Source organism: Quercus lobata, chromosome 4 (genome assembly GCF_001633185.2).
Source record: "Quercus lobata isolate SW786 chromosome 4, ValleyOak3.0 Primary Assembly, whole genome shotgun sequence".
Classification (NCBI taxonomy): domain Eukaryota; kingdom Viridiplantae; phylum Streptophyta; class Magnoliopsida; order Fagales; family Fagaceae; genus Quercus; species Quercus lobata.
The window spans coordinates 14,037,629-14,061,640 of record NC_044907.1 but is presented as its reverse complement, the minus strand read 5'-3'; the positions used below and the strand labels follow the sequence as shown (position 1 = coordinate 14,061,640).

The 24,012-nt window shown below is 36.4% G+C and overlaps 1 protein-coding gene across 1 annotated transcript; it reads left to right on the top strand.

Annotated features, from left to right (window-relative positions):
• The first annotated feature begins 250 nt into the window (after positions 1-250).
• On the top strand, positions 251-12,333 carry LOC115987219 (U3 small nucleolar ribonucleoprotein protein IMP4). The gene is made up of 9 exons (XM_031110724.1): positions 251-467; positions 615-698; positions 1,681-1,790; positions 1,921-1,971; positions 3,679-3,822; positions 3,918-4,007; positions 4,532-4,638; positions 5,903-5,987; positions 12,233-12,333. The coding sequence occupies exons 1-9, from the start codon at positions 356-358 to the stop codon at positions 12,329-12,331; spliced, it is 882 nt and encodes a 293-aa protein (XP_030966584.1). The 5' UTR covers positions 251-355; the 3' UTR covers positions 12,332-12,333.
• Positions 12,334-24,012: the final 11,679 nt, after the last annotated feature.

The window sequence follows — 24,012 nt, the reverse complement described above, 5'->3', positions numbered from 1 at the left end:
TATGTATTTTTGTGTTTGGTTGTCAGAAAAATGCAAAGAAAATTTGTGATTTGACCAAATTAAAATAACACCAATCAAAATATAGCGATCAATATAGTACTTTTTCCGTCTCAAGAAAAAGAAAAGGAAAGAAGTAGGGTCAATTTTGTAATTTTAAGTTTGATAGCAAGCAACACACAGTTTAGTTTAAACGAAATACATAAAAACGACGTCGTTTGCTTCTCAATAGTTTCAGACAGCCCCAATAGAAACAAAAACCCTAAACCCTTAACTTTTCTTCCTCTCTCTCTCTCTCTAAAACTCTGAAACTTTGTCTCTCTCTAAAACCCTGAATAGGGATTAGGGTTTTGCGAAGATGAATCGAAGGAACACTCGTTTGAGGAGGGAGTACTTGTACAGAAAGAGCTTAGAAGGCAAAGAACGCATTCTCTATGAGAAAAAGCGAATGATCAAAGAAGCCCTTCAAGGTTTGCTTCTTTTCAGTTTTTACTCACTCTCTCACATTCATACATACATGAATGTATGAAAGCTTTTGTCTTTTTGGTATTTTTGAGATGGGTTTTGATTGTTGGTGTTAATTTTGTGGGAACTGGTGTGTGTTTTTTTTTTGGCAGAGGGAAAACCGATTCCAACGGAGTTGAGAAACGAGGAGGCGGAGCTTCGGCACCAAATTGACCTCGAGGACGAAAGCACTGCTGGTATGGTTTGTTTGTTTGTTTATTTTAATTTTTGTTTATTTGGGTGTTTGGTTTGCCATGAAAATGTAGTAGAAAGTGTTTGGCCGCTGTGAAAAAAGAGGAGTGAAAGTAAGATTATTGAATGTAAGTTTTTGTTTTTGTTTTTAGGGGTAAATTTTAATGGGAAGCTGAAATGGAGTATGGTAAATAGTGTATAGTGTTACTACTTAATAGTTTTGGGTTCTTTTGTTGAGGGTGAATATGGGGTGTTTGTACTGTGTTTAGTTCGAATAGTTTGGAAGTGAGCATTGTTGGATTTTTGCTTTTTTTTGATGTTATTGGATTGTGTAGCTTAGAGTTGGCATTGGAAAGTCGGAACATGTATATGGATTTTTTGTTAATAGAGGAATTTGGAAAATGTTGATGGTGTCTGTTGATAAGCTCACATATGAAAGAGTGATTTGAAAGTTTTGTGAATAATGGGATTCATAATGATAACTTGGAAGTTGAAACTTTTAGCTTTCTGAAGCTGGGTTTGGGCTGTACACCTTAGGATGATTGCAATGATAAAGCTGCGAAACTCTTTGTCTATAAGCAATTTTTTTTCCTCAAAGTGTAATTGGATATATGCTTGGTAGTTTAATTATAACATAAAATGTCCTCACAAAAAAAAAAATGATGTCATTGAAGCGCCATGAGCCAATAAAGTTTAGGCACATGGGATAGTTTGCAAATCGACCTCACAATATGGAACCGTTGGCAGCTATACTGCTATAGAATATTTTGTGTCGTAGTTGATGGGTACAGAGACACCAAGATGGTTGTTTCCAGGAACTCTGTGTGTGTGTGTGTGTGTTGCTTTAAGAAGAGTCTCGATTCTAACTTATTATGATTGTTTACAAGCTTTATTTCATGATTGTTGTTGTTAAATAGATATAAATGTTAAAATTTTATTATGTGTTGTTGTTCTTCTCCCCTAATGGCACATGCAACTTGTTTCTAGTCCCGAGGACACATATTGATGATGAGTATGCAAATGCATCAGAAAGTGATCCTAAAATTTTGATAACTACATCCCGTAATCCAAGTGCTCCACTTACACAGTTTGTAAAGGTTGGTATGGTTTTGATTTGTTCCATATTTCTCAGTTAATATATTCCAGCTGTACTCTAGCTCACTTCATTGGCATTCTGTAAGGACTTTAGTTTTGGTCATGATTGCAATTGTTAGCATGTTCTTGCAGGAATTGAAGTTTGTTTTCCCTAATGCACAACGGATGAATCGTGGTGGCCAGGTTGGTGAACGGCCTTTTTCTCCACCCACATTGCTCTGTGATGCATCTGCGATTGCTTTATTCTAATATTTCATTCCCATTGGTTTAAGACATGCTTGGCGGCATTAAAATTTGTGGATATCCAATTTCCACGTTGTACCCTTTTGCATGTTATTAATAGATTTATGATTAGAAGAAATATATCATTCTTTACAAAATACTGGATTTTTTTAATAGAAGAACGTGCATAATGTGGCTAAAATGTTGTTTTTTGATTGTATCCAGTTTGTGTAGCCATCTATCTTATTCCCTTTTTTCGTCAAAAAAGATTGTGCTCCCTCCTTCCCAAATTATTGGTCCGCTATTCCATTTTGAGATATACCAAAATTTAGTCCTCTTTGAAAGTTGATAAATAAATTTCCTATCTTATCCTTTACTTTATTTAAAAACTCAATAATATTCTTTCACTAGAGTTTAAATCAATGAGGGTAGTTATGGAAACTTTTACCTTTTTACCTACAAGAAAACGCATGTAATGGTGTTCCGTGTTCCCTTAAAAGGTTGGATTGTCTAATCAGGACCAGCAATATGGGATGGGGGTAGTATTAAGTGTAGTTGGCTTGTAATTTGTGAAGCTCTTGCGTTTGTCAAACAGACTAAATTGAATTTTAAGTGGAAAACAGAGATGATAATCAACATGTGTTGCTGCCTATGACTTACAGAAAGATTTTTACTTGATGTTTTACTTCTCTTTTTGATTCAGTTATGTTACTTGCCATTGAGTGAATTGGTACAAACTAGTTGGTTAGTCCATTAGAAGGTAATCAAAAGCGGAAGGCAACATTAAGGCGCCAAGCTCTTGTATTGCCCAAGGTGTGAGGCAACAGAAAGGCGCTAGCCTGATTAAAGCGAGCCTCCAAAATCTAAATATAGTTAATATATATATATCGACCTTAAACAATATGTACCTAATGGCTTGAAATATTATAATCAAGTGTTTTTAAATGTGTTGCATGAAGAAATTAGGTCTATTAATTGATTTCAAATATGCTTAACATGGTTTAGACTCTATTATTTATTCTAATATTAGGCTTACAACAAGCTTCAATAAATTAATTAATGTGACAATAAGTTTTACAAGCTTCTGTAAATTAATCTAACAATAGGTCTTATAACAAGCTTCTGTAAATTAATATCTAATTATAGGTTTGACAAGCCTTCTATACTTTTGCTTTTAAAAAATTAAATTTAAACTTATAAAAAAAAAAAACCACTAAGTCTCTTGCCTTAGTGCCTTTTTCATGGCTTAAGGCGGTTGCCTGGCTCACCTAGGCTCTAAAGGTGAGCTCCTCACTAAAGGTGCCTTGCCTTAAAGCCTTACTGGCGCCTCGCCTCACCCAGGCGCCTATACAAGCAGGGCACTTTGACTACACCAGTCCATTAGTTCCATCCTTCATTTGAATATTGTGTTGATATATTTGCTATTAGTTCTATTCTTACATATGCTTTCATTAGTCTCACTCACTTGAAGAAGTCGTATTTAGTTTATCAGCTTTCCCATTTTGGAATTCTAATGCTCCTCATTCTTCAGACATTAGAATATGCTACAAGTTATTTTACTGCGATATTAGAAAATTGGCACTCCTCCAAAATTTATCCTGATAATGGATAAATATGTGATGATGCTAAGCTTGTGGCATAATTTTTTCAAAATTTTCTCCTTTGCAGGTTATTAAAGAAATTATTGAAACTTGCCGTGCACATGATTTTACGGATGTTATCCTAGTTCATGAACACCGTGGTGTGCCAGATGGTATCACTATAAGCCATCTACCCTTTGGTCCGACTGCATATTTTGGATTACTCAATGTGGTAAGTATGATCATATTAGTGTTTTTTGTACTTTTGCTTTGACTTTGGCCTAGTTGTATGGGGCATCAATATTTTAATAAAGTGTTTGCCTGTAGGTTACAAGACACGACATTAAGGACAAGAAAGCCATTGGAACAATGTCTGAGGCTTACCCACATTTGATACTTAACAAGTTTTCAACAAAGGTATTGTTTATCTTTGTTGGATTTAATCAATATATTATGTCAAGAAAGCTTATTAAAAAAAATATGGAAAGTTATCAACTGTATATTGAGGTTGTGTTCTTGTCAGAAATCATTGGTGAATTCTGCCCCAAGGGCACTGCATATCTAATAGAATGTAGCAAAGATATGAAATGTATCTGTGGTTTTCTTAAACGAGTTTTGTGAGATGTAAATGTCAGTACCATAAATGGTTTCTTACTTATTTTAGAATTAAATTTTTAAAAGAACAACTGGAACAAGTACAGGACAAGTAACTTGAAGGATTTTACTGCCAGAAACACAGTAGGAGCCTTTATTTTAGCAGTTTTGGCTTCCCCACTCTCATGGGATGTAGCATCAATTCTGCTTTTGTGTTCACTGTTTTATATTTACATTTTTAACAAAAACTTGTTAAATTAATCTCTATATCTTACTTATAAATAAAGTGTTCCCTGTTTGATCTGATTCAGATTTTTATTTATTTTTTTTTTTTATATTGTTGATAGCTAGGTGAAAGGACAGCAAACATTTTGAAGCATCTTTTTCCAGTGCCAAAGCCAGATACCAAACGCATTATAACTTTTGCTAATGAGTCTGACTATATTTCATTCAGGTTGGTTTATTGTTTGATTTTTTTAGTGATGCTTCTATTGGCTATTCTCTAGTTTGTTAAACTTCTGTCAGCAATGATTATGTTAGCTTGGACCTATATTATCTCCATTGACATAAATTACGTGTGAATGTGTGTTCACAATGTTTAACATACAAAAGAAAAAGGGAAAATTGCACTTTCACTCACTGAACTTTAGGGAAGTTGCAACCAAGAGCCTTGTAACGCAATTGGCACCTCTTGGTGTTTCTAACAAAGGTGTCCAGGGTTCAAATCCACCCTCCCTCAACTATTGAATCATAAAAAGAAAAAAGAAAAAAAAGGGGTAGTTGCAATGTTCGCTTAATTGATTGGTAATAGGCAAAGTGCCCCTCTCCATGTTCGTGTGTATTTACAGTAATTAACCTATCAAAAAGTGTGTATTTACAATAATTAGCATATAAATCAAAAAGAGCAAATTGCAGATTTACTTCCTAAGCTTTGGGTGGTTGCAATGCCCTTTGATTGATTGGTTATATACAAATTGCCCACATTGTTTCAAGTTTGCGTTGGAGTCAATTTTTTTAACAAAAATTTCTAGGGTACGTTTGGTACACTGAATGGAGATTACGACAAGAATTGTAATTTTTATTACTAGTAATAAAATGTGTTGTAATGTAATAACTAAACCTATTCATTAGTTTGGTCATGAGTTATAACATTAGAATAAAAATTAACATCTATTTTAGGAAATATCTTACTCATACAATTATATCTCTTTAAAAATTATTATTTTTAAATTTAAGAGAGATATGTATTATTTTTATGATTTTTTATTTTATAATTGTTAGATGTATATGGAAAGTTTGTTTATTTGAAAATATATTAAGTTTTGAAATTATTGCACTTACTAAAAAATAGCTAATACAACCTTTTAAAGAGGAATATTTATTCCTCATTTTGAAAAATAGCTATTCATAAGGAATGACTATTCCTTGTAATAAAAATATAACCAAACTAAAGAATAACTAAACCATAGGAATAACTATTACATTACAGCATCTATTATAGTCTACCGAACATGCCCCTAGTTTTTTTCTTAAATTCATGCCCGGGCCCACATGAATATTGTTTGAAATGTCACTTATGCCCTTAATGATGCCAATTCTATTTGGATTTCACATGAAATGTCAAATGCCAAATTTTGGAATGAGTATTGATGTGGAACTATGGCTGAACAGCACACATGTTTGCTTTTGATACCTATTAACAACTTGTAAACATACAGGCATCATATTTATGAGAAGCATGGAGGTCCTAAATCCATTGAGCTTAAAGAAGTTGGTCCTCGGTTTGAAATGCGGCTTTATAAGGTATCTTATGCTACGTTGTTACTTTTCAGTAAAGCCTAATTTTTTTGTCACTTTTTTTATGAAGGATTATTCTCTTTTAATTGTGTGGAAATTGTTTTGCAACACCTTTAATATTTTGCTTCTGGTATTACACTATCATATGCTAGCTATTGTTGGGTGCTATTTTGCGTGAATACATAATGATGGTGGGAGATATTTTTGCTTTGTTACTTATGTGATCAATATCCAAGAACCTGTCACAAGTAAGCATGTTCTTGGGTGGCCATTACCAACAACCCCCTCTTTTTTTACCCACTGTGCTTTCTAATGGTGGGGTTTTGTTTGTTTGGGGGGGGGGGGGGAGGGGTGGGGAAGCTTCTTAGTATTTTGTAAAGAAGTCATTTTGTTATTTTCCTTTTAAAATATTGGAACTATGATCAAATGGGATTTTCATTCACATTCTGTATCTAGCTGATGTTCCATAATATTTCCTGTCATGAGTCCTCTTTTTCATCATTGTTGGTTTAGAGGTTTTGAGTACTACTATACAGCTGAAACAAACTGATATCACTATCATCATTATATGTTGCTTTGTGACAGTTAGAGCCTACTTTTTTCAATAAAATTTATTTCACACACACAGACACAGGTATATATATATATATATATATATATATTTATTCAAATAAGGTCTAGCTCAATTTGCACCTCCCCTTATAAGTTCTACATGGAGGATGATGTTGTGGGTTCAAGACCCATCAGCTGCGTGTGTAATTATCCAATGCGTGCGTATTGGTTTGTAAATCCATTTTCTTCCTTTCTCTTAGGTTTTCTCAATATGAGTTTACATGGGTACATTCCTTTTCTGATGGTATTTATTTAAATCCTTCTAATTCCTCATTATAGACCTGGGATCCTGTCATTATCATCTCCTTTTATGCTTTCCTATTCTTGTTCATTATATTTATCCGAACTTATCCATAACTCCATGTTTCATTGGGACCCTTAGCCATCCCCTCTATTTGGCTTGATGTCATTCATCAATTAATTGGTGAGCATTTGTTGTGCCTACACAATCTATCTTCTTCTCTTCTTTTACCTTCTTCTGTTCTGCTTCTACCAGAACTATCTCTTTATTGTGATTTCGTAGCACCCCCTATTTTTTAGTAATTATAGCCTTAAGGCACTGATCCTTGGGCATTGGGCTCAGTAATGACCTAAATAAATACATGTAAGGCATTGGATTTCTTCATTACCTTTGAGGTAGAATCCCGCCACTTCACTTGAATCAGCAAAGTTTTCTAAAGTATACATTTTTAACAGTAATTAGGTTTTTTATGGTTATCTTTACTAGTTTAAACAATTTCAAACATTGGACTGTATTTTTGGATGGAAAATTTGAAGACCAGATGTTTCTAAGATGTGATCATAGTGGTGTTGCCAAAGTAAATAAATAATAAGGCAACTGAATTAGAAAGGAAATATGTGTGAAGTGATCTTTAAGGATGGTGAAGTGCTAGGCTGCAAAGCATAAGATTGTGATTTGACTCTTGTGAGTGGCCACTTAGAAAGTATTTGAGGATAGCCACCCCTCCTAGAATCCCACTTATAGGAACTAGCACTAGGAAATGTCCTTTATTATATGAACTGGCATAAAAGGTCTTCATAGTTTATTTCATTTTGTGTATCAACCTTCTGGCTGGTAGCTTTGTTAACTTTCTACCCAACAAATGTTGTTCCCTTTGAAAAAGTGTACATTGTAACAACATTGTAACAGAGTCATATTGACTTATTTGACTTCAATATTAAATACTGTCCTTTTTTTTTTTTTGATAAGTAATAAGGATTTATTGATAACGAAAAGAGAGAGACACCCAATTACACAGGAAGTATACAGGGGTGTACATATCAAATACAGAAATTACATAAATCAGGAAAATCCAAAAAAGAAGAAAAAGGATGGTGTCTCCACACTGAGAACCAGTCCATTAAGGTTCTAAAAAAAAGAAGCTTGAGATCAGGCATAGAGTGCTCATTGTCTTCAAAATACCTACTATTTCTTTCTTTCCAAATACACCACACCAAACAATGAGGAACAACCATCCATATATCTCCATTGCGATGGCGACCAAATCGACTTTGCCAGCAAGCAAAAAGCTCAACAACAGACATTGGCATAACCCAACAAACTCCAAATAAACCAAAAACCATATCTCACAACTCCAGAGCAACCAGACAATGAAGGAATAGATGGTCAACGGTTTCATTGCTACACTTGCACATATAACACCAATCTAAAATGCAAACCTTTCTTTTCCTTAGACTGTCAGTTGTTAGACATTTCCCCAAGGCAGCGGTCCAAACAAAGAAAGCCACTCGAGAGGGAATCTTCTGCTTCCAAATGCTTTTCTAAGGGAAAAACTGACCACTGTGGCCAACTAGAAGATGGTAGTATGTATTAACTGTAAACCCCTTTCTCTTACAAGGAAACCAACATCTCTTGTCCTCCCCAGTCCCCCTTACAAGAGTGCTATAAATGGTACTAATGAAGCTCCAGAAGGCTTCCAATTCCCGATTATGAACATCCCTACAAAAATGCATCTCCCAATGAGGAACAACCATCCATATATCTCCATTGCGATGGCGACCAAATCGACCTTGCCAGCAAGCAAAAAGCTCAACAACAGACATTGGCATAACCCAACAAACTCCAAATAAACCAAAAACCATATCTCACAACTCCAGAGCAACCAGACAATGAAGGAATAGATGGTCAACGGTTTCATTGCTGCACTTGCACATATAACACCAATCTAAAATGCAAACCTTTCTTTTCCTTAGACTGTCAGTTGTTAGACATTTCCCCAAGGCAGCGGTCCAAACAAAGAAAGCCACTCGAGAGGGAATCTTCTGCTTCCAAATGCTTTTCCAAGGGAAAAACTGACCACTGTGGCCAACTAGAAGATGGTAGTATGTATTAACTGTAAACCCCTTTCTCTTACAAGGAAACCAACATCTCTTGTCCTCCCCAGTCCCCCTTACAAGAGTGCTATAAATGGTACTAATGAAGCTCCAGAAGGCTTCCAATTCCCGATTATGAACATCCCTACAAAAATGCATCTCCCAATGAGGAACAACCATCCATATATCTCCATTGCGATGGCGACCAAATCGACCTTGCCAGCAAGCAAAAAGCTCAACAACAGACATTGGCATAACCCAACAAACTCCAAATAAACCAAAAACCATATCTCACAACTCCAGAGCAACCAGACAATGAAGGAATAGATGGTCAACGGTTTCATTGCTACACTTGCACATATAACACCAATCTAAAATGCAAACCTTTCTTTTCCTTAGACTGTCAGTTGTTAGACATTTTCCCAAGGCAGCGGTCCAAACAAAGAAAGCCACTCGAGAGGGAATCTTCTGCTTCCAAATGCTTTTCTAAGGGAAAAACTGACCACTGTGGCCAACTAGAAGATGGTAGTATGTATTAACTGTAAACCCCTTTCTCTTACAAGGAAACCAACATCTCTTGTCCTCCCCAGTCCCCCTTACAAGAGTGCTATAAATGGTACTAATGAAGCTCCAGAAGGCTTCCAATTCCCGATTATGAACATCCCTACAAAAATGCATCTCCCAATGAGGAACAACCATCCATATATCTCCATTGTGATGGCGACCAAATCGACCTTGCCAGCAAGCAAAAAGCTCAACAACAGACATTGGCATAACCCAACAAACTCCAAATAAACCAAAAACCATATCTCACAACTCCAGAGCAACCAGACATTGAAGGAATAGATGGTCAACGGTTTCATTGCTACACTTGCACGTATAACACCAATCTAAAATGCAAACCTTTCTTTTCCTTAGACTGTCAGTTGTTAGACATTTCCCCAAGGCAGCGGTCCAAACAAAGAAAGCCACTCGAGAGGGAATCTTCTGCTTCCAAATGCTTTTCCAAGGGAAAAACTGACCACTGTGGCCAACTAGAAGATGGTAGTATGTATTAACTGTAAACCCCTTTCTCTTACAAGGAAACCAACATCTCTTGTCCTCCCCAGTCCCCCTTACAAGAGTGCTATAAATGGTACTAATGAAGCTCCAGAAGGCTTCCAATTCCCGATTATGAACATCCCTACAAAAATGCATCTCCCAATGAAGGACTCCATTGGAGAACCTCATTAGATCAGCCAAACTCGTTTCTTTGTTTCGACAAATCCTATATAAATCAAGATAGCAGTCAGCAAGAGGAGAAGATCCACACCATCTATCTGGCCAAAACCGCACTTTTGATCCATCATACAGAAAAAACCGAGATAAAGAGGGCCACCCCCTTCTAATATTTTTCCACAAATTAACTCCATGAGGACCAGAGAAAGGGCTAGAACACCAACCACCCCAATCACAACCATACTTCGCCTCTATCACTTGACGCCAAAGAGCATCACTTTCTTACCCAAATCTCCATAACCACTTCCCTAATAGAGCACCATTGAAGGTTCTCAAGTTCCTAATCCCCAAACCACTTGAGGAGGGTGGAGTACAAACCGTAGACCAATTAATGAGATGAAATTTGGGCTCATCCCCTAGGCCTCCCCATGGAAAGTCCCTTTGAAGTCTTGCAATTCGATTGGCCACTGAAGCAGGGATAGGGTATAAAGAAAGAAAATAAGTAGGAAGGTTAGAGAGAGTGCTTTTAATTAAAGTAACTCTACCTCCCTTGGATAAATATAACTTTTTCCAACTTGCTAATTTTCTTTCCATCTTCTCAAGGATTGGATTCCAAATTGTCTTGTCCTTGTATTTTGCCCCCAAAGGAAGACCCAAATATTTCATTGGAAGAGACCCTTGCTTACAGCCTAAGACAGCCACCAAAAGATCAAAGTTATGAATTGCCCCCACAGCCACCAGTTCAGACTTACCCAAATTTACCTTAAATGCTGTCCTTAATAATATAATGTGGGAATAAAAGAGAGGAACAGTTGTAGCTCGAGGGATATCATTTGGGGGAGTAGGAAAAACTTACCAACCAATATTTGAAATGGACAGTTTTTGGAATAGAGCAAATTGAGGGGTGGAGGACAATGTTTTTTTGGCTAAGGAAGTCTATGGCTGTAATTCTGTAAATGACTCTTATTTCCTCAATGCTATATTAAATGACTCTTATTTCCTCAAAGCTATATTACTGCCCTTTGGAATTTAATTATAAATTTAATCTTTGGGAGTGATGACCATTCTGGCGTTCAATTCAAGGTGGGTAAGAATCTTTTGTGATTGTCTGCAATCTGCATTAGCCAATAGCCACAGCATCACTTTGTTCCAAATATCAATGAGGTTTATGTCCGTTGATAAGTAAATCCAAAGACTTGTGATCCTGGAGGGGTAAAAAGATTACAAATCTACAAATATATTTCTGAAACGCGCACACATAAATATATATATATATATTCCCTTTGTTGAGAGGAGGAGGCTTAATTCATATTAAACCTGATTGATCTTTGGGTTTTATGTCCTCAAATATATATTAATACTCTTTGGGTTTCAAATTATATAGAAAAACACTTGGGGCTGGTAGTCACTCTGGCGTTAAATTCATGGTGGGTAAAAGTGCTGGTTTATGATAGCCTGCATTAGCCACAGCATCACGTTGTATAGTTTTTTTTTCCGTTGTTGTGTTGTTGGGGAAAAAGGAACTCAATTCATATTAAATAAGCGTGAGTGATTTATGGGTGTACCTATGCTAATTGTTTTGTCAAACAATAGAAGAACTTTTTCCATAGTTTGTTGTTTTTTATGGTTCCTTGGCACATTGCCTGCGCTTTGGTTTTTTATTGTACCTTTTCATCTTTTTTTGGAATGAAGCATTATTTACTTGGCAATTAAAAAAAAAAAAAAAAAAGAACCAACAACAACAACAGAAGACCTTATCTCGACAATTTTAAATACTCACAGCATGTCAAACCCAAGGCCTTGACTATTAAAGGTGCAGAAATTCGCTACCCTAATGATGCCACTGGTTAAACGCTGTTAACTTTAGTTGTAATGCTTTTGATCCACTTGAGCTGATGCCAAGCTTTCTATTGGTGTCTATAGTTCCTCAGCATCTATTCATAATTTGGTGCTCTCTACTTAGATGTTGGATTGCTCGACATTTTTAGCTTGTTATGTAATTTGCTTGTATTTGATCGTTCTACTCGGTATTATGTAATTGCTTGTATTCAATTGTTCTACTCACTATCTCTTTGTTTCTGTTTCAGATAACATTAGGAACATTGGATCAAGATGAAGCTCAGACTGAATGGGTCATCAGACCATACATGAACACAACCAAGAAAAGGAAGTTTCTTGGGGATTGATGCCACCTTTGAGAAAATATTACGCTTTGTTTTGCAGTGATTTTGGCCCCAGATATACTTAAGTTAGTTGCTTGTTATCAATCATATACTGCCAGGTATATTTATAGAAATGTGAAACATCATAAATTTGATGGTGGAACCATTTTAGTTTCATTTGAGGGATTTGAGGAAGTGACAACTATTTTTTTCTTCATATTTGTAATTGTGATTTGTGAGACTGATATTATCTCCATGGAAGAAAGTGGGAGCTTAGCATAAGGCTAAAAAATTTGGCTATAAACTTGGTTTCAGCCTAAGGCTACAACTTCCATTAAAAAAAAAGGTTATGTATTTTGAAAATCTAATTATTGGAATTTATATTCTTTATGTTCTTAACGCGCATTTCAAATTTTATATCAATCAAATGTTATTTACTTGTTGATCCACAAATTTACTTTTTATGCATAATTTTATATTACCAAAATTTGAAATTTAAATTTTGATTGATGATATAGCTATTGGTATTTAATCTTCTGAAAACTTTGTAAGCATGAAGGATATATGAAAAAAAATGTAATTTAAATGTTGATTTGTCAAAATTCACCCTCAATAAAAAGATATTAAGCGGAGTTCTAACCTTAGACTATAACAAAGTTTGTTGTCAAAGTTTATCCTATTATTTATTATTCAATTTATAAACTTATTTTTTGTGCATAATTTTATACTACAAAACTTGAAATTTAACAGAACTATTGATGTTTGATCTTTTGAAAATTTTACAAGTACGAAAAATATAAGAAGAAAATGTAATCTATAGTGGATTTGTCAAAATTCATATTCAATAAAAAATATTGAGTGTAGTTCCATTGGCTAACTAAGGGCATGTTTGGTAGATTGTAATAGGTACTATAAAGTAATAGTTATTCTTATGGTTTAGTCATTCTTTAGTTTGGTTATGTTTTTATTACAAGGAATGATAATTTCTTATGAATAACTATTCTTCAAAATGAGGAATAACTATTTCTCTTTAAAAGACTGTATTAGTTATTCCTTAGTAAGTGCAATAATTTTAAAAATTAGGGTACGTTTGGTACACTGAATGAGAATTAGGACAGGAATTGTAATCTTTATTACTAGGAATAAAATGTATTGTAATGTAATAACTAAACGTATTCATTAGTTTGGTTGTGAGTTATAACATTAGAATAAAACTTAACATTTATTTTAGGAAATTTTTTACTCATACAATTATATTTTCTTAAAAAATTTTATTTTTAAATTTAAGAGAGATATGTGTTATTTTTTTATGATTTTTTATTTTTATAATTGTTAGATGTATATAGAAAGTTTATTTATTTGGAAATATATTAAGTTTTGAAATTATTGCACTTACTAAGGAATAGTTAATATAACATTTTAAAGAATAATAGTTATTCCTCATTTTGAAGAATAGCTATTCATAAGGAATGATTATTCCTTATAATAAAAATATAACCAAAATAAAGAATATCTAAACTATAGGAATAAATTATATTAAACAGGGCCTATTACAGTCTACCAGACATGTCATTAATATATTTCCAAGTAAACAAACTTTTCATATACATCTAATAATTATAAAAATAAAAAATCATAAAAAATAACACATATCTCTCTTAAATTTAAAAATAAAAATTTTAAGGAAATATAATTGTATAAGTAAGAAATTTCCTAAAATAAATGTTAAGTTTCATTCTAATGTTATAACTTGCAGCCAAACTAATGAATAGGTTTAGTTGTTATATTACAACACATTATATTCTTAGTAATAAATATTACAATTCCTATCGTAATCTCTATTCAGTGTACCAAACGTACCCTAAGTTTATAGTCAAACTTTGTCATTTTTCTAATAAGTCAATTGATTTGTTTAAATAATACGCATGAATAGTTTTAAATGGACAAAGTTTCTGTAAGGACTCAATTCGTAACGACCCTAAAATGATGTTGAGTTCGTACGTTAAAAGGCCCAAACAATAAAATTTGTAGAGCGTGGGTTTGAAATGCTAGGCCTTGATCACCGGACAACGGTTTGGGTGGCTTCGGTTATTGAACCTCGTCCGAGGAGTGTATGGAGCTTTGTGCTCTTATTATCTTCCTTTTTCCAAGACTCCATGGTTTGGGAGACGGGTTGTTCCCCCTCTTTTAGCGCATAAGTCTTCACATTATATAGCCCTTCTCGGTTGATCCTGACCCTCCACCTGTTTATTAGGCAGGTATCTATTCAAATACATGTCCCCTCAGCCGCCTCCCCCTGCTTTTTGTTAATTGCACTAACCGAAACCACATTGCTCAGGTATCTTTTCTCATTAATATGGCTAGGACGTTTGTGGGTGCATTCAATGCGGATGTGACATATTTACCTTGAACCACCCCTACTCCGTACCCCCATGTGGGTCCCATTCTACCCGCCTCTTCTTCTAGGGACATTTTGGAGGCAATCTTTGACGAGATGTTACTCTTCCCTTTGAAGTCTTGGGATGCCGAGGACAGGGTCATTCTCGTCTACGTCTCTAGGCTATTTGGTCTTTCACCACTTGTCCTCGGCAACTACTTTCCTCGGCCTGGGCCCTAGGTCCTGGTGGAGGTCATAAGTTCTCTGACCCCACAATAGCCCCTCAAAATCCTGTCGTCCGGATCCTCGGCCGGATAGCATGGTTTTGATGACATCAGGCCTCTGCCAAAACTTGTCAATCCTTGTCACCTATCGGTTTCTGAGACTCTTCGTCTGCCCGAGACACGTTCCTTGAACCTTTGGAAGGCGAAATGTGTCCTCATTAAATGTAGGCGGCTCCGTGCTTCCCACATTCAACGGCGCAATGGTGATCTAACAGTGGAGATCTCCTTGCCTTTATGGGCGGGAAAATTCGTGCAGTTACTTTCGATGGGAGGTATAAATGGTATTTGGAACCGATTTGTCTCTTCACTTTTGCACTTAAGAGTTCTAGCGCATATACCCCTGGTTCATCCGAACTTTTGTCCAAATTCAAGTCCACTTCCAGCACAAAAAGCCTGTTCGAGGCACCTTTCCTCTTTTCTGTAAGTTCTCTGCCTTTATTAACTCGTGCTTTTTCTTTTCTGGGTTTATTTTTCTCTTGTTCCCTTCCTTCTCCCGTCATCCACTGAGTTTGCTTAACAACTCTTAGAAATGGTTAAATTGAGACTGAGAAAATTAGTTGATACTGAAGAGGCGATGGAAAAGTTCATTGCCGATTATAGGATTCCCCCCAACGTGAGTTTGAGGCAGTGTAAGATGGGGGAGTGGTATCTTCTAAGAAGGACGGGCGAGGTAGTAATTCCTATTCTCGCCTTCGTAGAGGGGGGTATGAGAATCCCCATGGGCCAATAATGAAGAATTACCTTAGGCATTTCTGGTTAACTTCACCCAGTGCACCGCTAATATGTTTAGGATTCTGGGTTGTATGGATGCCCTAAATGAGAAAATTGGGCTAAGATTAACCCATCATGACGTGAATTAGTGCTACAATCTCTAAAAATTAAAGGGCAAAATCTATTACATGAAGAACAGAGACGAAAGGATTCGGCTAATTTAGTGCCTCCCTGACTCCAACAAAGGGTTGAACAAAGACTTTCTTATTGTATCTGGGGAATGGCACGATGGCTTTCCATGTCCAATGGTGGAGGGAGAACCAAGTGTGGTATAGAAAGTAGAAGAGTGTCAACCCTTTGCGCCGTTTTAATTCGATGTGATTCGGTTACTAACCATGTACATGTCTTTTTTGTTTTGCTTGCAAATCCAAACGTTTTTCACCGACACTTTCACCTAGTAAATCGGGTAGACTTGGAGACTGTTCTTTAAGCGGCAATTTTTGTCAATGACGAGGATGGTCAAGTTAAAGCCGCTCACAAAATCTTAGGGTACATTCCCCTCCAAAAGTCATTCGCTGAACTGAGGCACGTGATTAGTGCTAACGATCCTCGGCTTCTGAAAATTACAGTAGTCGAACAAGGGTTTCTGATTTCCGAGGGATCTCCTGTCCCAGAGGGTATCCCATTGGTGGACCTCTCCCCATCTCCTTAGGTAACGGAAGGTGAGGGTGAGTTGGATTTGTCCGAGGAGGGATTTGGGGCATTTGAACAAGCCGATCCGTCCAAGGATCCTTCTGGTGATCTAGGGGACCCCGCCTTGTCCGAAGCGGAACTGTCGTTAGTGGGAACATTCTCCCGAACCGAGATAGGTCTTAAGGGTCAACCGGGGAATGGTGCACAGGGAAAATCACAATCCAGTGTTCCAACTCCCCTGCCTCAGCCTCAACCCATCCAGACTAGGTCCTCGTCTACCAAGTCGTAGCAACAGTCTCCTCGTCCCCAACTTCCTGCTCCTCCTCAATTAGCTCTGTCTCTTCGGCCGGAGCCCACCGACTCAAAGAGAAAGAGGAGTCCTAAGGGGAAGAAGCCCATGGAGGGAGGAAAATCTCAATCCTCTCAGGAGAGGGATGATACCTCGCGAACCCAAAAACAGCTGAAGATTGGGCACCAAAGCAAAGGGAAAGGGATCAAGGTCCAATCCACCCAAGGCAAAGGGAAAGGGATCGAAGTCCAATCCGCACCGAGTGCTTGGCTTCCCACCCCCATGCTCCACGGAGAGCCATTGCTGGAAACCGCGTCCATGAGGGACCTTGGAGATGGCGAGGGCGGTTATGTGGCCGACGCATTAAGGAGAACCATGCTGTTTCCCACCGATGTGGATGAGTTAAAGAACATGAGGATGCAGGAGGTTTTCCTCAGCGCGAAGAGGTACTTGGATATGGTAAGACTCTTGAAACCTAAAACTCTATTAACTCTTACTCTCGGACTTTCACTCACGATGTATTTATCTCACTTGACAGGCTCTCCAGACCACCTCAGGAAGGCTAAGGAGGACTTGAAGAATGCTACCCGAGACAGGGATAGTGCCCTAGCGGGTTTAAAGGGCGCCCAAACGCAAGCCGAGGAATAGACAAAGCGCTTACTCGTCGTCGAGGAGCAGCTGCAGATAGCTGAGGAGCAGATCAGTGACTTGAAGAAGAAATTGATCATGGCAGACACTGCTAAGGGCATGGCGGAGTATGCCCGGGATGAAACTGTAAGGGCCAAGCAAGAGGCTGAGTTTGCCATAAACAAGGCCGAAGCTGCTAGGGACAAGGCCGAGGAGGAGGGTTACGAGACAGGGATAGCTGAAACTCAAGCCTCCCTTAAAGCTCAAATTCCTGGAGTATGTAGACTATACTGCTCCCAGGTTTGGGAAAAGGCCTTAAAACTAGCTGGGGTGGACGCTTCGTCTGATTTGTGGAAGGAGGAGAGCATATTTTATCCTCTAGCCATCCGTGAGACCGCCTTCGTCAGCTCCGAGGCTGTAAGTGATCAACACGAGGCAGGGGCTACTCAGTCAAAAGCTGCACAGATTATCGTCCCTCATTGCGAGTCGCTTGAAGGGGGAGAGTCTCATGATGCGGTGGAAGCACCTGGAGATATGAATCCCGAGATGCCCAAGGAGGGTGCCGAGCCTACGGTCAAAGTTCAGATCCCCGATGCCGAAGAGCCAACCATCCTCGTTCAGCCCCTACTGGCAATCCCCTTTACTAAGGTCCCCAAGAGCATCGAAACCGACCTTACTCAGCCTTCCCAAAAAGGGGATGTCTCCTTGGGCCTCGAGGCTAGTCCTACTCTGCCTTCCGAGGACGTGGACAAGATGACATTGAAGAAGTAGCAACCCTGGCTGAACTTTGTATTTGTTTCCAGTTTAATTACTTAACTCGTTTCCCTTTTGTTTTGAAAACTTTATAGTCTGATTGTAGTTGAACTTATTAACCATATATATGAAATTCTTTTATTTCTTTAAATCACATGTTAGTTGCCCTTGCTGATGCTTATTATTGCTGCGAATCTCCTGATTTTTGAACTAGTTATCTTAACACGTATGAATAGTTGTGCATATGATATATTTGGGATTATATTTCAGAATTCTAACTTACCCGCACCCATAGGACGTTGCATTTGTGTCTGAACACACTTCTAGGAAGGTACAGGCATCACCCGAGACGTCATGCATATTGTGAGGTCGAGCTTGGTATCTAGGTTTCCCTTAAGTAGTTGGTTTTCCCATAGGTTTGAGTCCGAGGACCATGCAATACCTTGGTTCTGTCCAAAACTTAGATATTTTCATTAAGTAGTTGGTTTCTCCATATGTTTGAGTCCGAAGACCATACAATACCTTGGTTCTATCCAAAACTTAGATATTTCCATTAAGTAGTTGGTTTCCCCATAGGTTTGAGTCTGAGGACCATACAATATCTTGATTCTGTCCAAAACTTAGATATTTTCATTAAGTAGTTGGTTTCCCCATAGGTTTGAGTCTGAGGACCATACAATACCTTGGCTCTGTCCAAAACTTAGATATTTTCATTAAGTAGTTGGTTTCCCCATAGGTTTGAGTCTGAGGATCTACAATACTTTGATTCTGTCCAAAACTTAGATCCTTAAGTAGTTGGTTTCCCCATAAGTTTGAGTCCGAGGATCATACAATACCTTGGTTCTGTCCAAAACTTAGATATTTTCATTAAGTAGTTGGTTTCCCCATAAGTTTGAGTCCGAGGACCATACAATACCTTGAGTCTGTCCAAAACTTAGCTTTTTAAGTAGTTGGGGGGATTAGCCCCTCGGCCAAGCCCCTAGAACCATCTGCACTACTGACACTTCGAAGCGTAGCCCCTGATGGAAAAGCGTAGCCCTTAATGGAACTTTATGTTAGGGCATTACAACAGGCTGTTGGAAGTGGTGGGGGGACTTTCTCGACCCACCGCCTGTGCCAACACACAAGCCTTCCCACAAACGACGCCAATTGTAAGGACTCAATTCGTATCGACCCCAAAATAATGTTAAGTTCGTACGGTTAAAAGGCCCAAACAATAAAATTTGTAGAGCGTGGGTTTGAAAGGCTAAGCCTTGGTTATCGGACAGTGGTTTGGGTGGCTTCGATTACTGAACCTCGTCCGAGGAGTGTATGAAGTTTTGTGCTCTTATTATCCTCCTTTTTCCAGGACTCCATGGTTTGGGAGACGTGTTGTCCCCCCTCTTTTAGCGCATAAGTCTTCACATTATATAACCCTTCTCGGTTGATCCTAACCCTCCACCTGTTTATTAGGCAGGTATCTATTCAAATACCTGTCCCCTCAGCCACCTCCCACTGCTTTTTGTTAGTTGCACTAACCGAAACCACACTGTTCAAGCGTCTTTTCTCATTAATATGGCTAGGACGTTTGTGGGCGCGTTCAATGCGGAGGTGACGTATTTAACTTGAACCACCCCTACTCCGTACTCCCATGTGGGTCCCATTCTACCTGTCTCTTCTTCTGGGGGCATTTTGGAGGCAACCTTTGACGAGATGTCGCTCTTCCCTTTGAAGTCTTGGGATGCCGAGGACAGGGTCATCCTTGGCTGCGTCTCTAGGCTATTTGGTCTTTCACCACTTGTCCTCGGCAACTACTCTCCTCGGCACAGGTCCGAGGTCCTGGTGGAGGTCATAAGTTCTCTGGCCCCACAATTTCAATAACTACAATTCTTACTAAAATATTAACGTGAGTACATGTTACAAAAATCAACCATTAGATAGCATATTATTTATGTTTTTAACATACATATCAATTTTTTTTAATCAAATATTATTTATTATTTGATCCATAAATTTATTTTTTATGCATACTTTTACAAAAACAAAATTTTAAAATTTAGACATTTAATTAATGATATAATTATTAATATTTAATTTTTTAAAAATATATAAGTATAAAGAATATAATAAGAAAACATTATGGATTGGATGAAAGGACAACAACTGTAAAATAGTAAAACAATGTTAATCAACATTCCCTCTCATTAAGGTTCTTTCTCTTGTGCATTAAACCGGCGAAAATGGGTAATTACCTATAAAAAACAAACTATATAGTTAGTAGGGTCGGTTTACAAACTATATGCATTTTTAGCAACTCGAGCCTTAGAGGCTCGATTTTGGGCCCCTAAATCGAGCCTTTGAGGCTCGATTTTCATGGGTTGTTCGCGTCTGATATGGCACTTTTTCCAGGTGGCGTCTACACGGAAATCGAGTCTCTAACTAAAAATAAAATATTAATGACCCAAAATGCAGAAACAGCGGAAAAAAACGCAGAAAGAAAGAAAAAAAAAAAAGAAAGAGAAGAAGAAGAAGAAATGGAGATTAGCTCAAGCCAACCCAGGCCGCGCCAGATCCAGGCCGGCGACACAGGCCGTGCGCGACAGATCCAGGTCGTCGCGTGACCTAGGTCGCACCGCGACCTCGCGCGACCCAGGTCGCCGCGCGACCTAGGTCGCCACGCGACTGTTTCTGGGTTTTTTTTTTCTTCTCTGATGAACACATTCTTCTCTGGGTTTTTTTTTTTTTTTTTTTTTCTTCTCTGATGAACACGTTGTTGTGGTTTTCTTTTCCTGCTGCCCTTGTGGTTTTTTTTTTTTTGTTTTTTTCTTTTAAATGCAAATCGAGTCTTAGAAACTCGATTTCCATGTAGACACCACCTGAAAAAAGTGTCACATCAGACGCGAATAACCCATGAAAATCGAGTCTTAGAGGCTCGATTTGGGGGCTCAAAATCGAGCCTCTAAGGCTCGAGTTGCTAAAAATGCATATAGTTTATAAACCGACCCTACTAACTATATAGTTTTTTTTTTTTTTATGGGTAATTACCCATTTTCGCCCATTAAACCTAAGGAAAAGGGGAGAAAAGATATTACTTGGACTAAAAAAGAATTATTGTGGCTAAGCATATTACTGTTGCCAGTCAGCAAAATAATTACAATGGCCGACAAAGTTGATCATAAATCAAATTCACTTTTTCAAAAGTAAACACTCAGAGGGGAAAAGGAAAATGCCTTACAGCTAGATAAAGGTAAGTCTGTTTGTCCTCCCTTCCCCTCATTTATTTATTAATTTTTACTGTTGTTAGTATGTAATATAGTGTTTAGTAAGCGATTTTTAGTAATATTTTTATTTTATAGAAATATATTTGGATGAGATAATATGTGAAAAAATATGTAATGTTGTTCAAACATTGAAAACTGTTATTTAAATAATAATACCAAACACTCTCATAATTCATTGGCTGTAAGTTAAAAGATATTGTTAGCCGGTACTTTTAACTCAATTGTTAATCTCTTATTTAAAAAAGGTTTTGATATGAATTTTATGGAAAATAAAAATAACTAGTATTAAAATATTAATTAGTTTTATCTTTGTCCTTAAAAACTTTTTCAAAATAAGTTTGTTAACAATTGCATTTTTTTTTTAGGGTTTTAACTTATGATATGCTCTTGAAGATAAAGAGCTTTTCTAAAATGGTTTGTAACAATTGCACCTTTTTTTAAGACGGTTTTCTAAAATTGTTTGTTAATAATTACACTTTTTTTTTTAAAGAGTTTCAAACTATGACATCTATTTCTAATGATAACTTTTTATCATCAAAATAATATATCAATCGATTTTTGGTGTGACGGATATTGAACCTCAAATCTTATTCAATCATAAAAATTTTTACTAATTGAGTTAATTAAACCTACATCAACAATTGCATTTAAGTCATCTTTTAACCTTTCAAAAGTAAACACTAGTGTCTTTCTTTCTTCCTTTGCAGGTACAATCACTACAGGAATGCCAACCCAAGAATATAATGGTTTAAGTAACACCAACCATTCTAAGATACTAACATCCAAGTTGGTAAGTTTATAACTGAAATTTTGTAATATTAAACTGACGAAGATAAGCTAGAGAAATTACTTCTCTCACTCACTTTATAGTAGTCGGTAGGAAGTGAGAACCACCACACAGCACAGCTACAAAAGAAAGAGTCAAATTTTCAATTATTGTGCTTTCCTGGAAATGGCGCAACGACACATTATGACAGTGTTTGGGACCCACCACTACGCGCAATTATTCATTCATTGTGCTTTCCTGGAAATGGCGCAATGACACATTATGACAGTATTTGGGACCCACCACTACGCGCAATTGTTCATTCACGCGCAATTATTCATTCATTGTGCTTTCCTGGAAATGGGGCAATGACACATTATGACAGTGTTTGGGACCCACCACTACGCGCAATTATTCATTCACGCGCAATTATTCATTCATTGTGCTTTCCTGGAAATGGCGCAATGACACATTATGACAGTGTTTGGGACCCACCACAACGCGCAATTATTCATTCATCCCATTGAAATCAATTCAATGGTTCATATTTGATTCACACATAGTGGTAAAGAACCTTTATGCCGCACGCCTTAAAAGCAAAAGATGATTTTTTTTAAAATATAAGTAATAGGTTTAATTCTAATATCTTCTTTTTTATATTATTTAAGACATATAAAAAATATTCAGCAAAAAAAAAAGACATATAAAAAATAAACTGTCGGTAAAAAGTGCTAGAAATAAATTACAAATTTTATATATTATTTACAAAATATCTAGTCTTATATAATAATTATATAATTGAATGTTAAATGTATTATGTTTTCTTGAAAAAAAATATTACAAAATTTTAAGCATTTTTAAATAACAAATATTGATATTTTAGTTTTGAAAATATAATATATTGTAAAAAAATGAAAATCTAATATATTATTTTCATTTTTTACTTGGAAAAATAGAAACAAATCGCTAAAATTTTTTCATGCATAACGCAGGTTTACAACTATTATTAAAATAAATATATTGTCTTGGGTTGTCACTAATACAACACATGTCAACTTATTTAAAGAATATAATCCAAAGTGATTAACATTTTTTTATATTTTGTAAACACATAAATTTTAATTATTATTAGAATATAAATTCTTCTTAAGTTTTATTTCATATAATTATACTATGAAATCTAAAAGTTCTTATTACAAGAGTTCCCACCAGAATTTATAAATACAAATCTAAAAAAGATAAAATGAAATGAGACCTTTTCTTTATTTTTGGTGAAAGAGAAACGGGTCTTAGAGTTTCAAATTTCAATGGAGTATTCAACACCATATGTAATTATTCAATTTGATATTTAAATTATAATTTACATAGTATAGGAAAGAAATGAATTTTATTTATATAAATTAAAAGAGTTTAATCATGTCAAAATGGGTCAATCCGTCTTGATAGAGATAATGAATCAAATCACTTGGAATTATTCACATTATGTTGGACAATGAAAATTAACTATAAAAATTCAAATTATCTTTGGAGAAAGTATTTTTGGTGTTATCCAATGTTGATAAGATTATTGAAACTCAACAAACTCATTTCCTTTTATAGAAGGATTATCTATTTTGATTGATTTTTTAATGAATAGATAGCTATATCCGATTCCTTTTGTTTATTACTTAAAAATACAATAAAAATAAATAAATCAGTTAGTCCTATGGTTCTTCAATCTTCTTCTTTTTCATGAACAACCTTATCAAACAACTTTCACTCAATTTCTTAATTTTAATTTTTACTGTTGGGAAGTAAACTTCACAGTTCATTCCACAGAAAAACACTCTACTCCACTTATATATCTTTGGGAACTAAATTTCCTTCCAACTAGTCCAATTTGTCCTTTTCTTTTCTTATCTTCTTTTTGGGAAACAAGTAAGCAACTTCCACTACATTTATTATT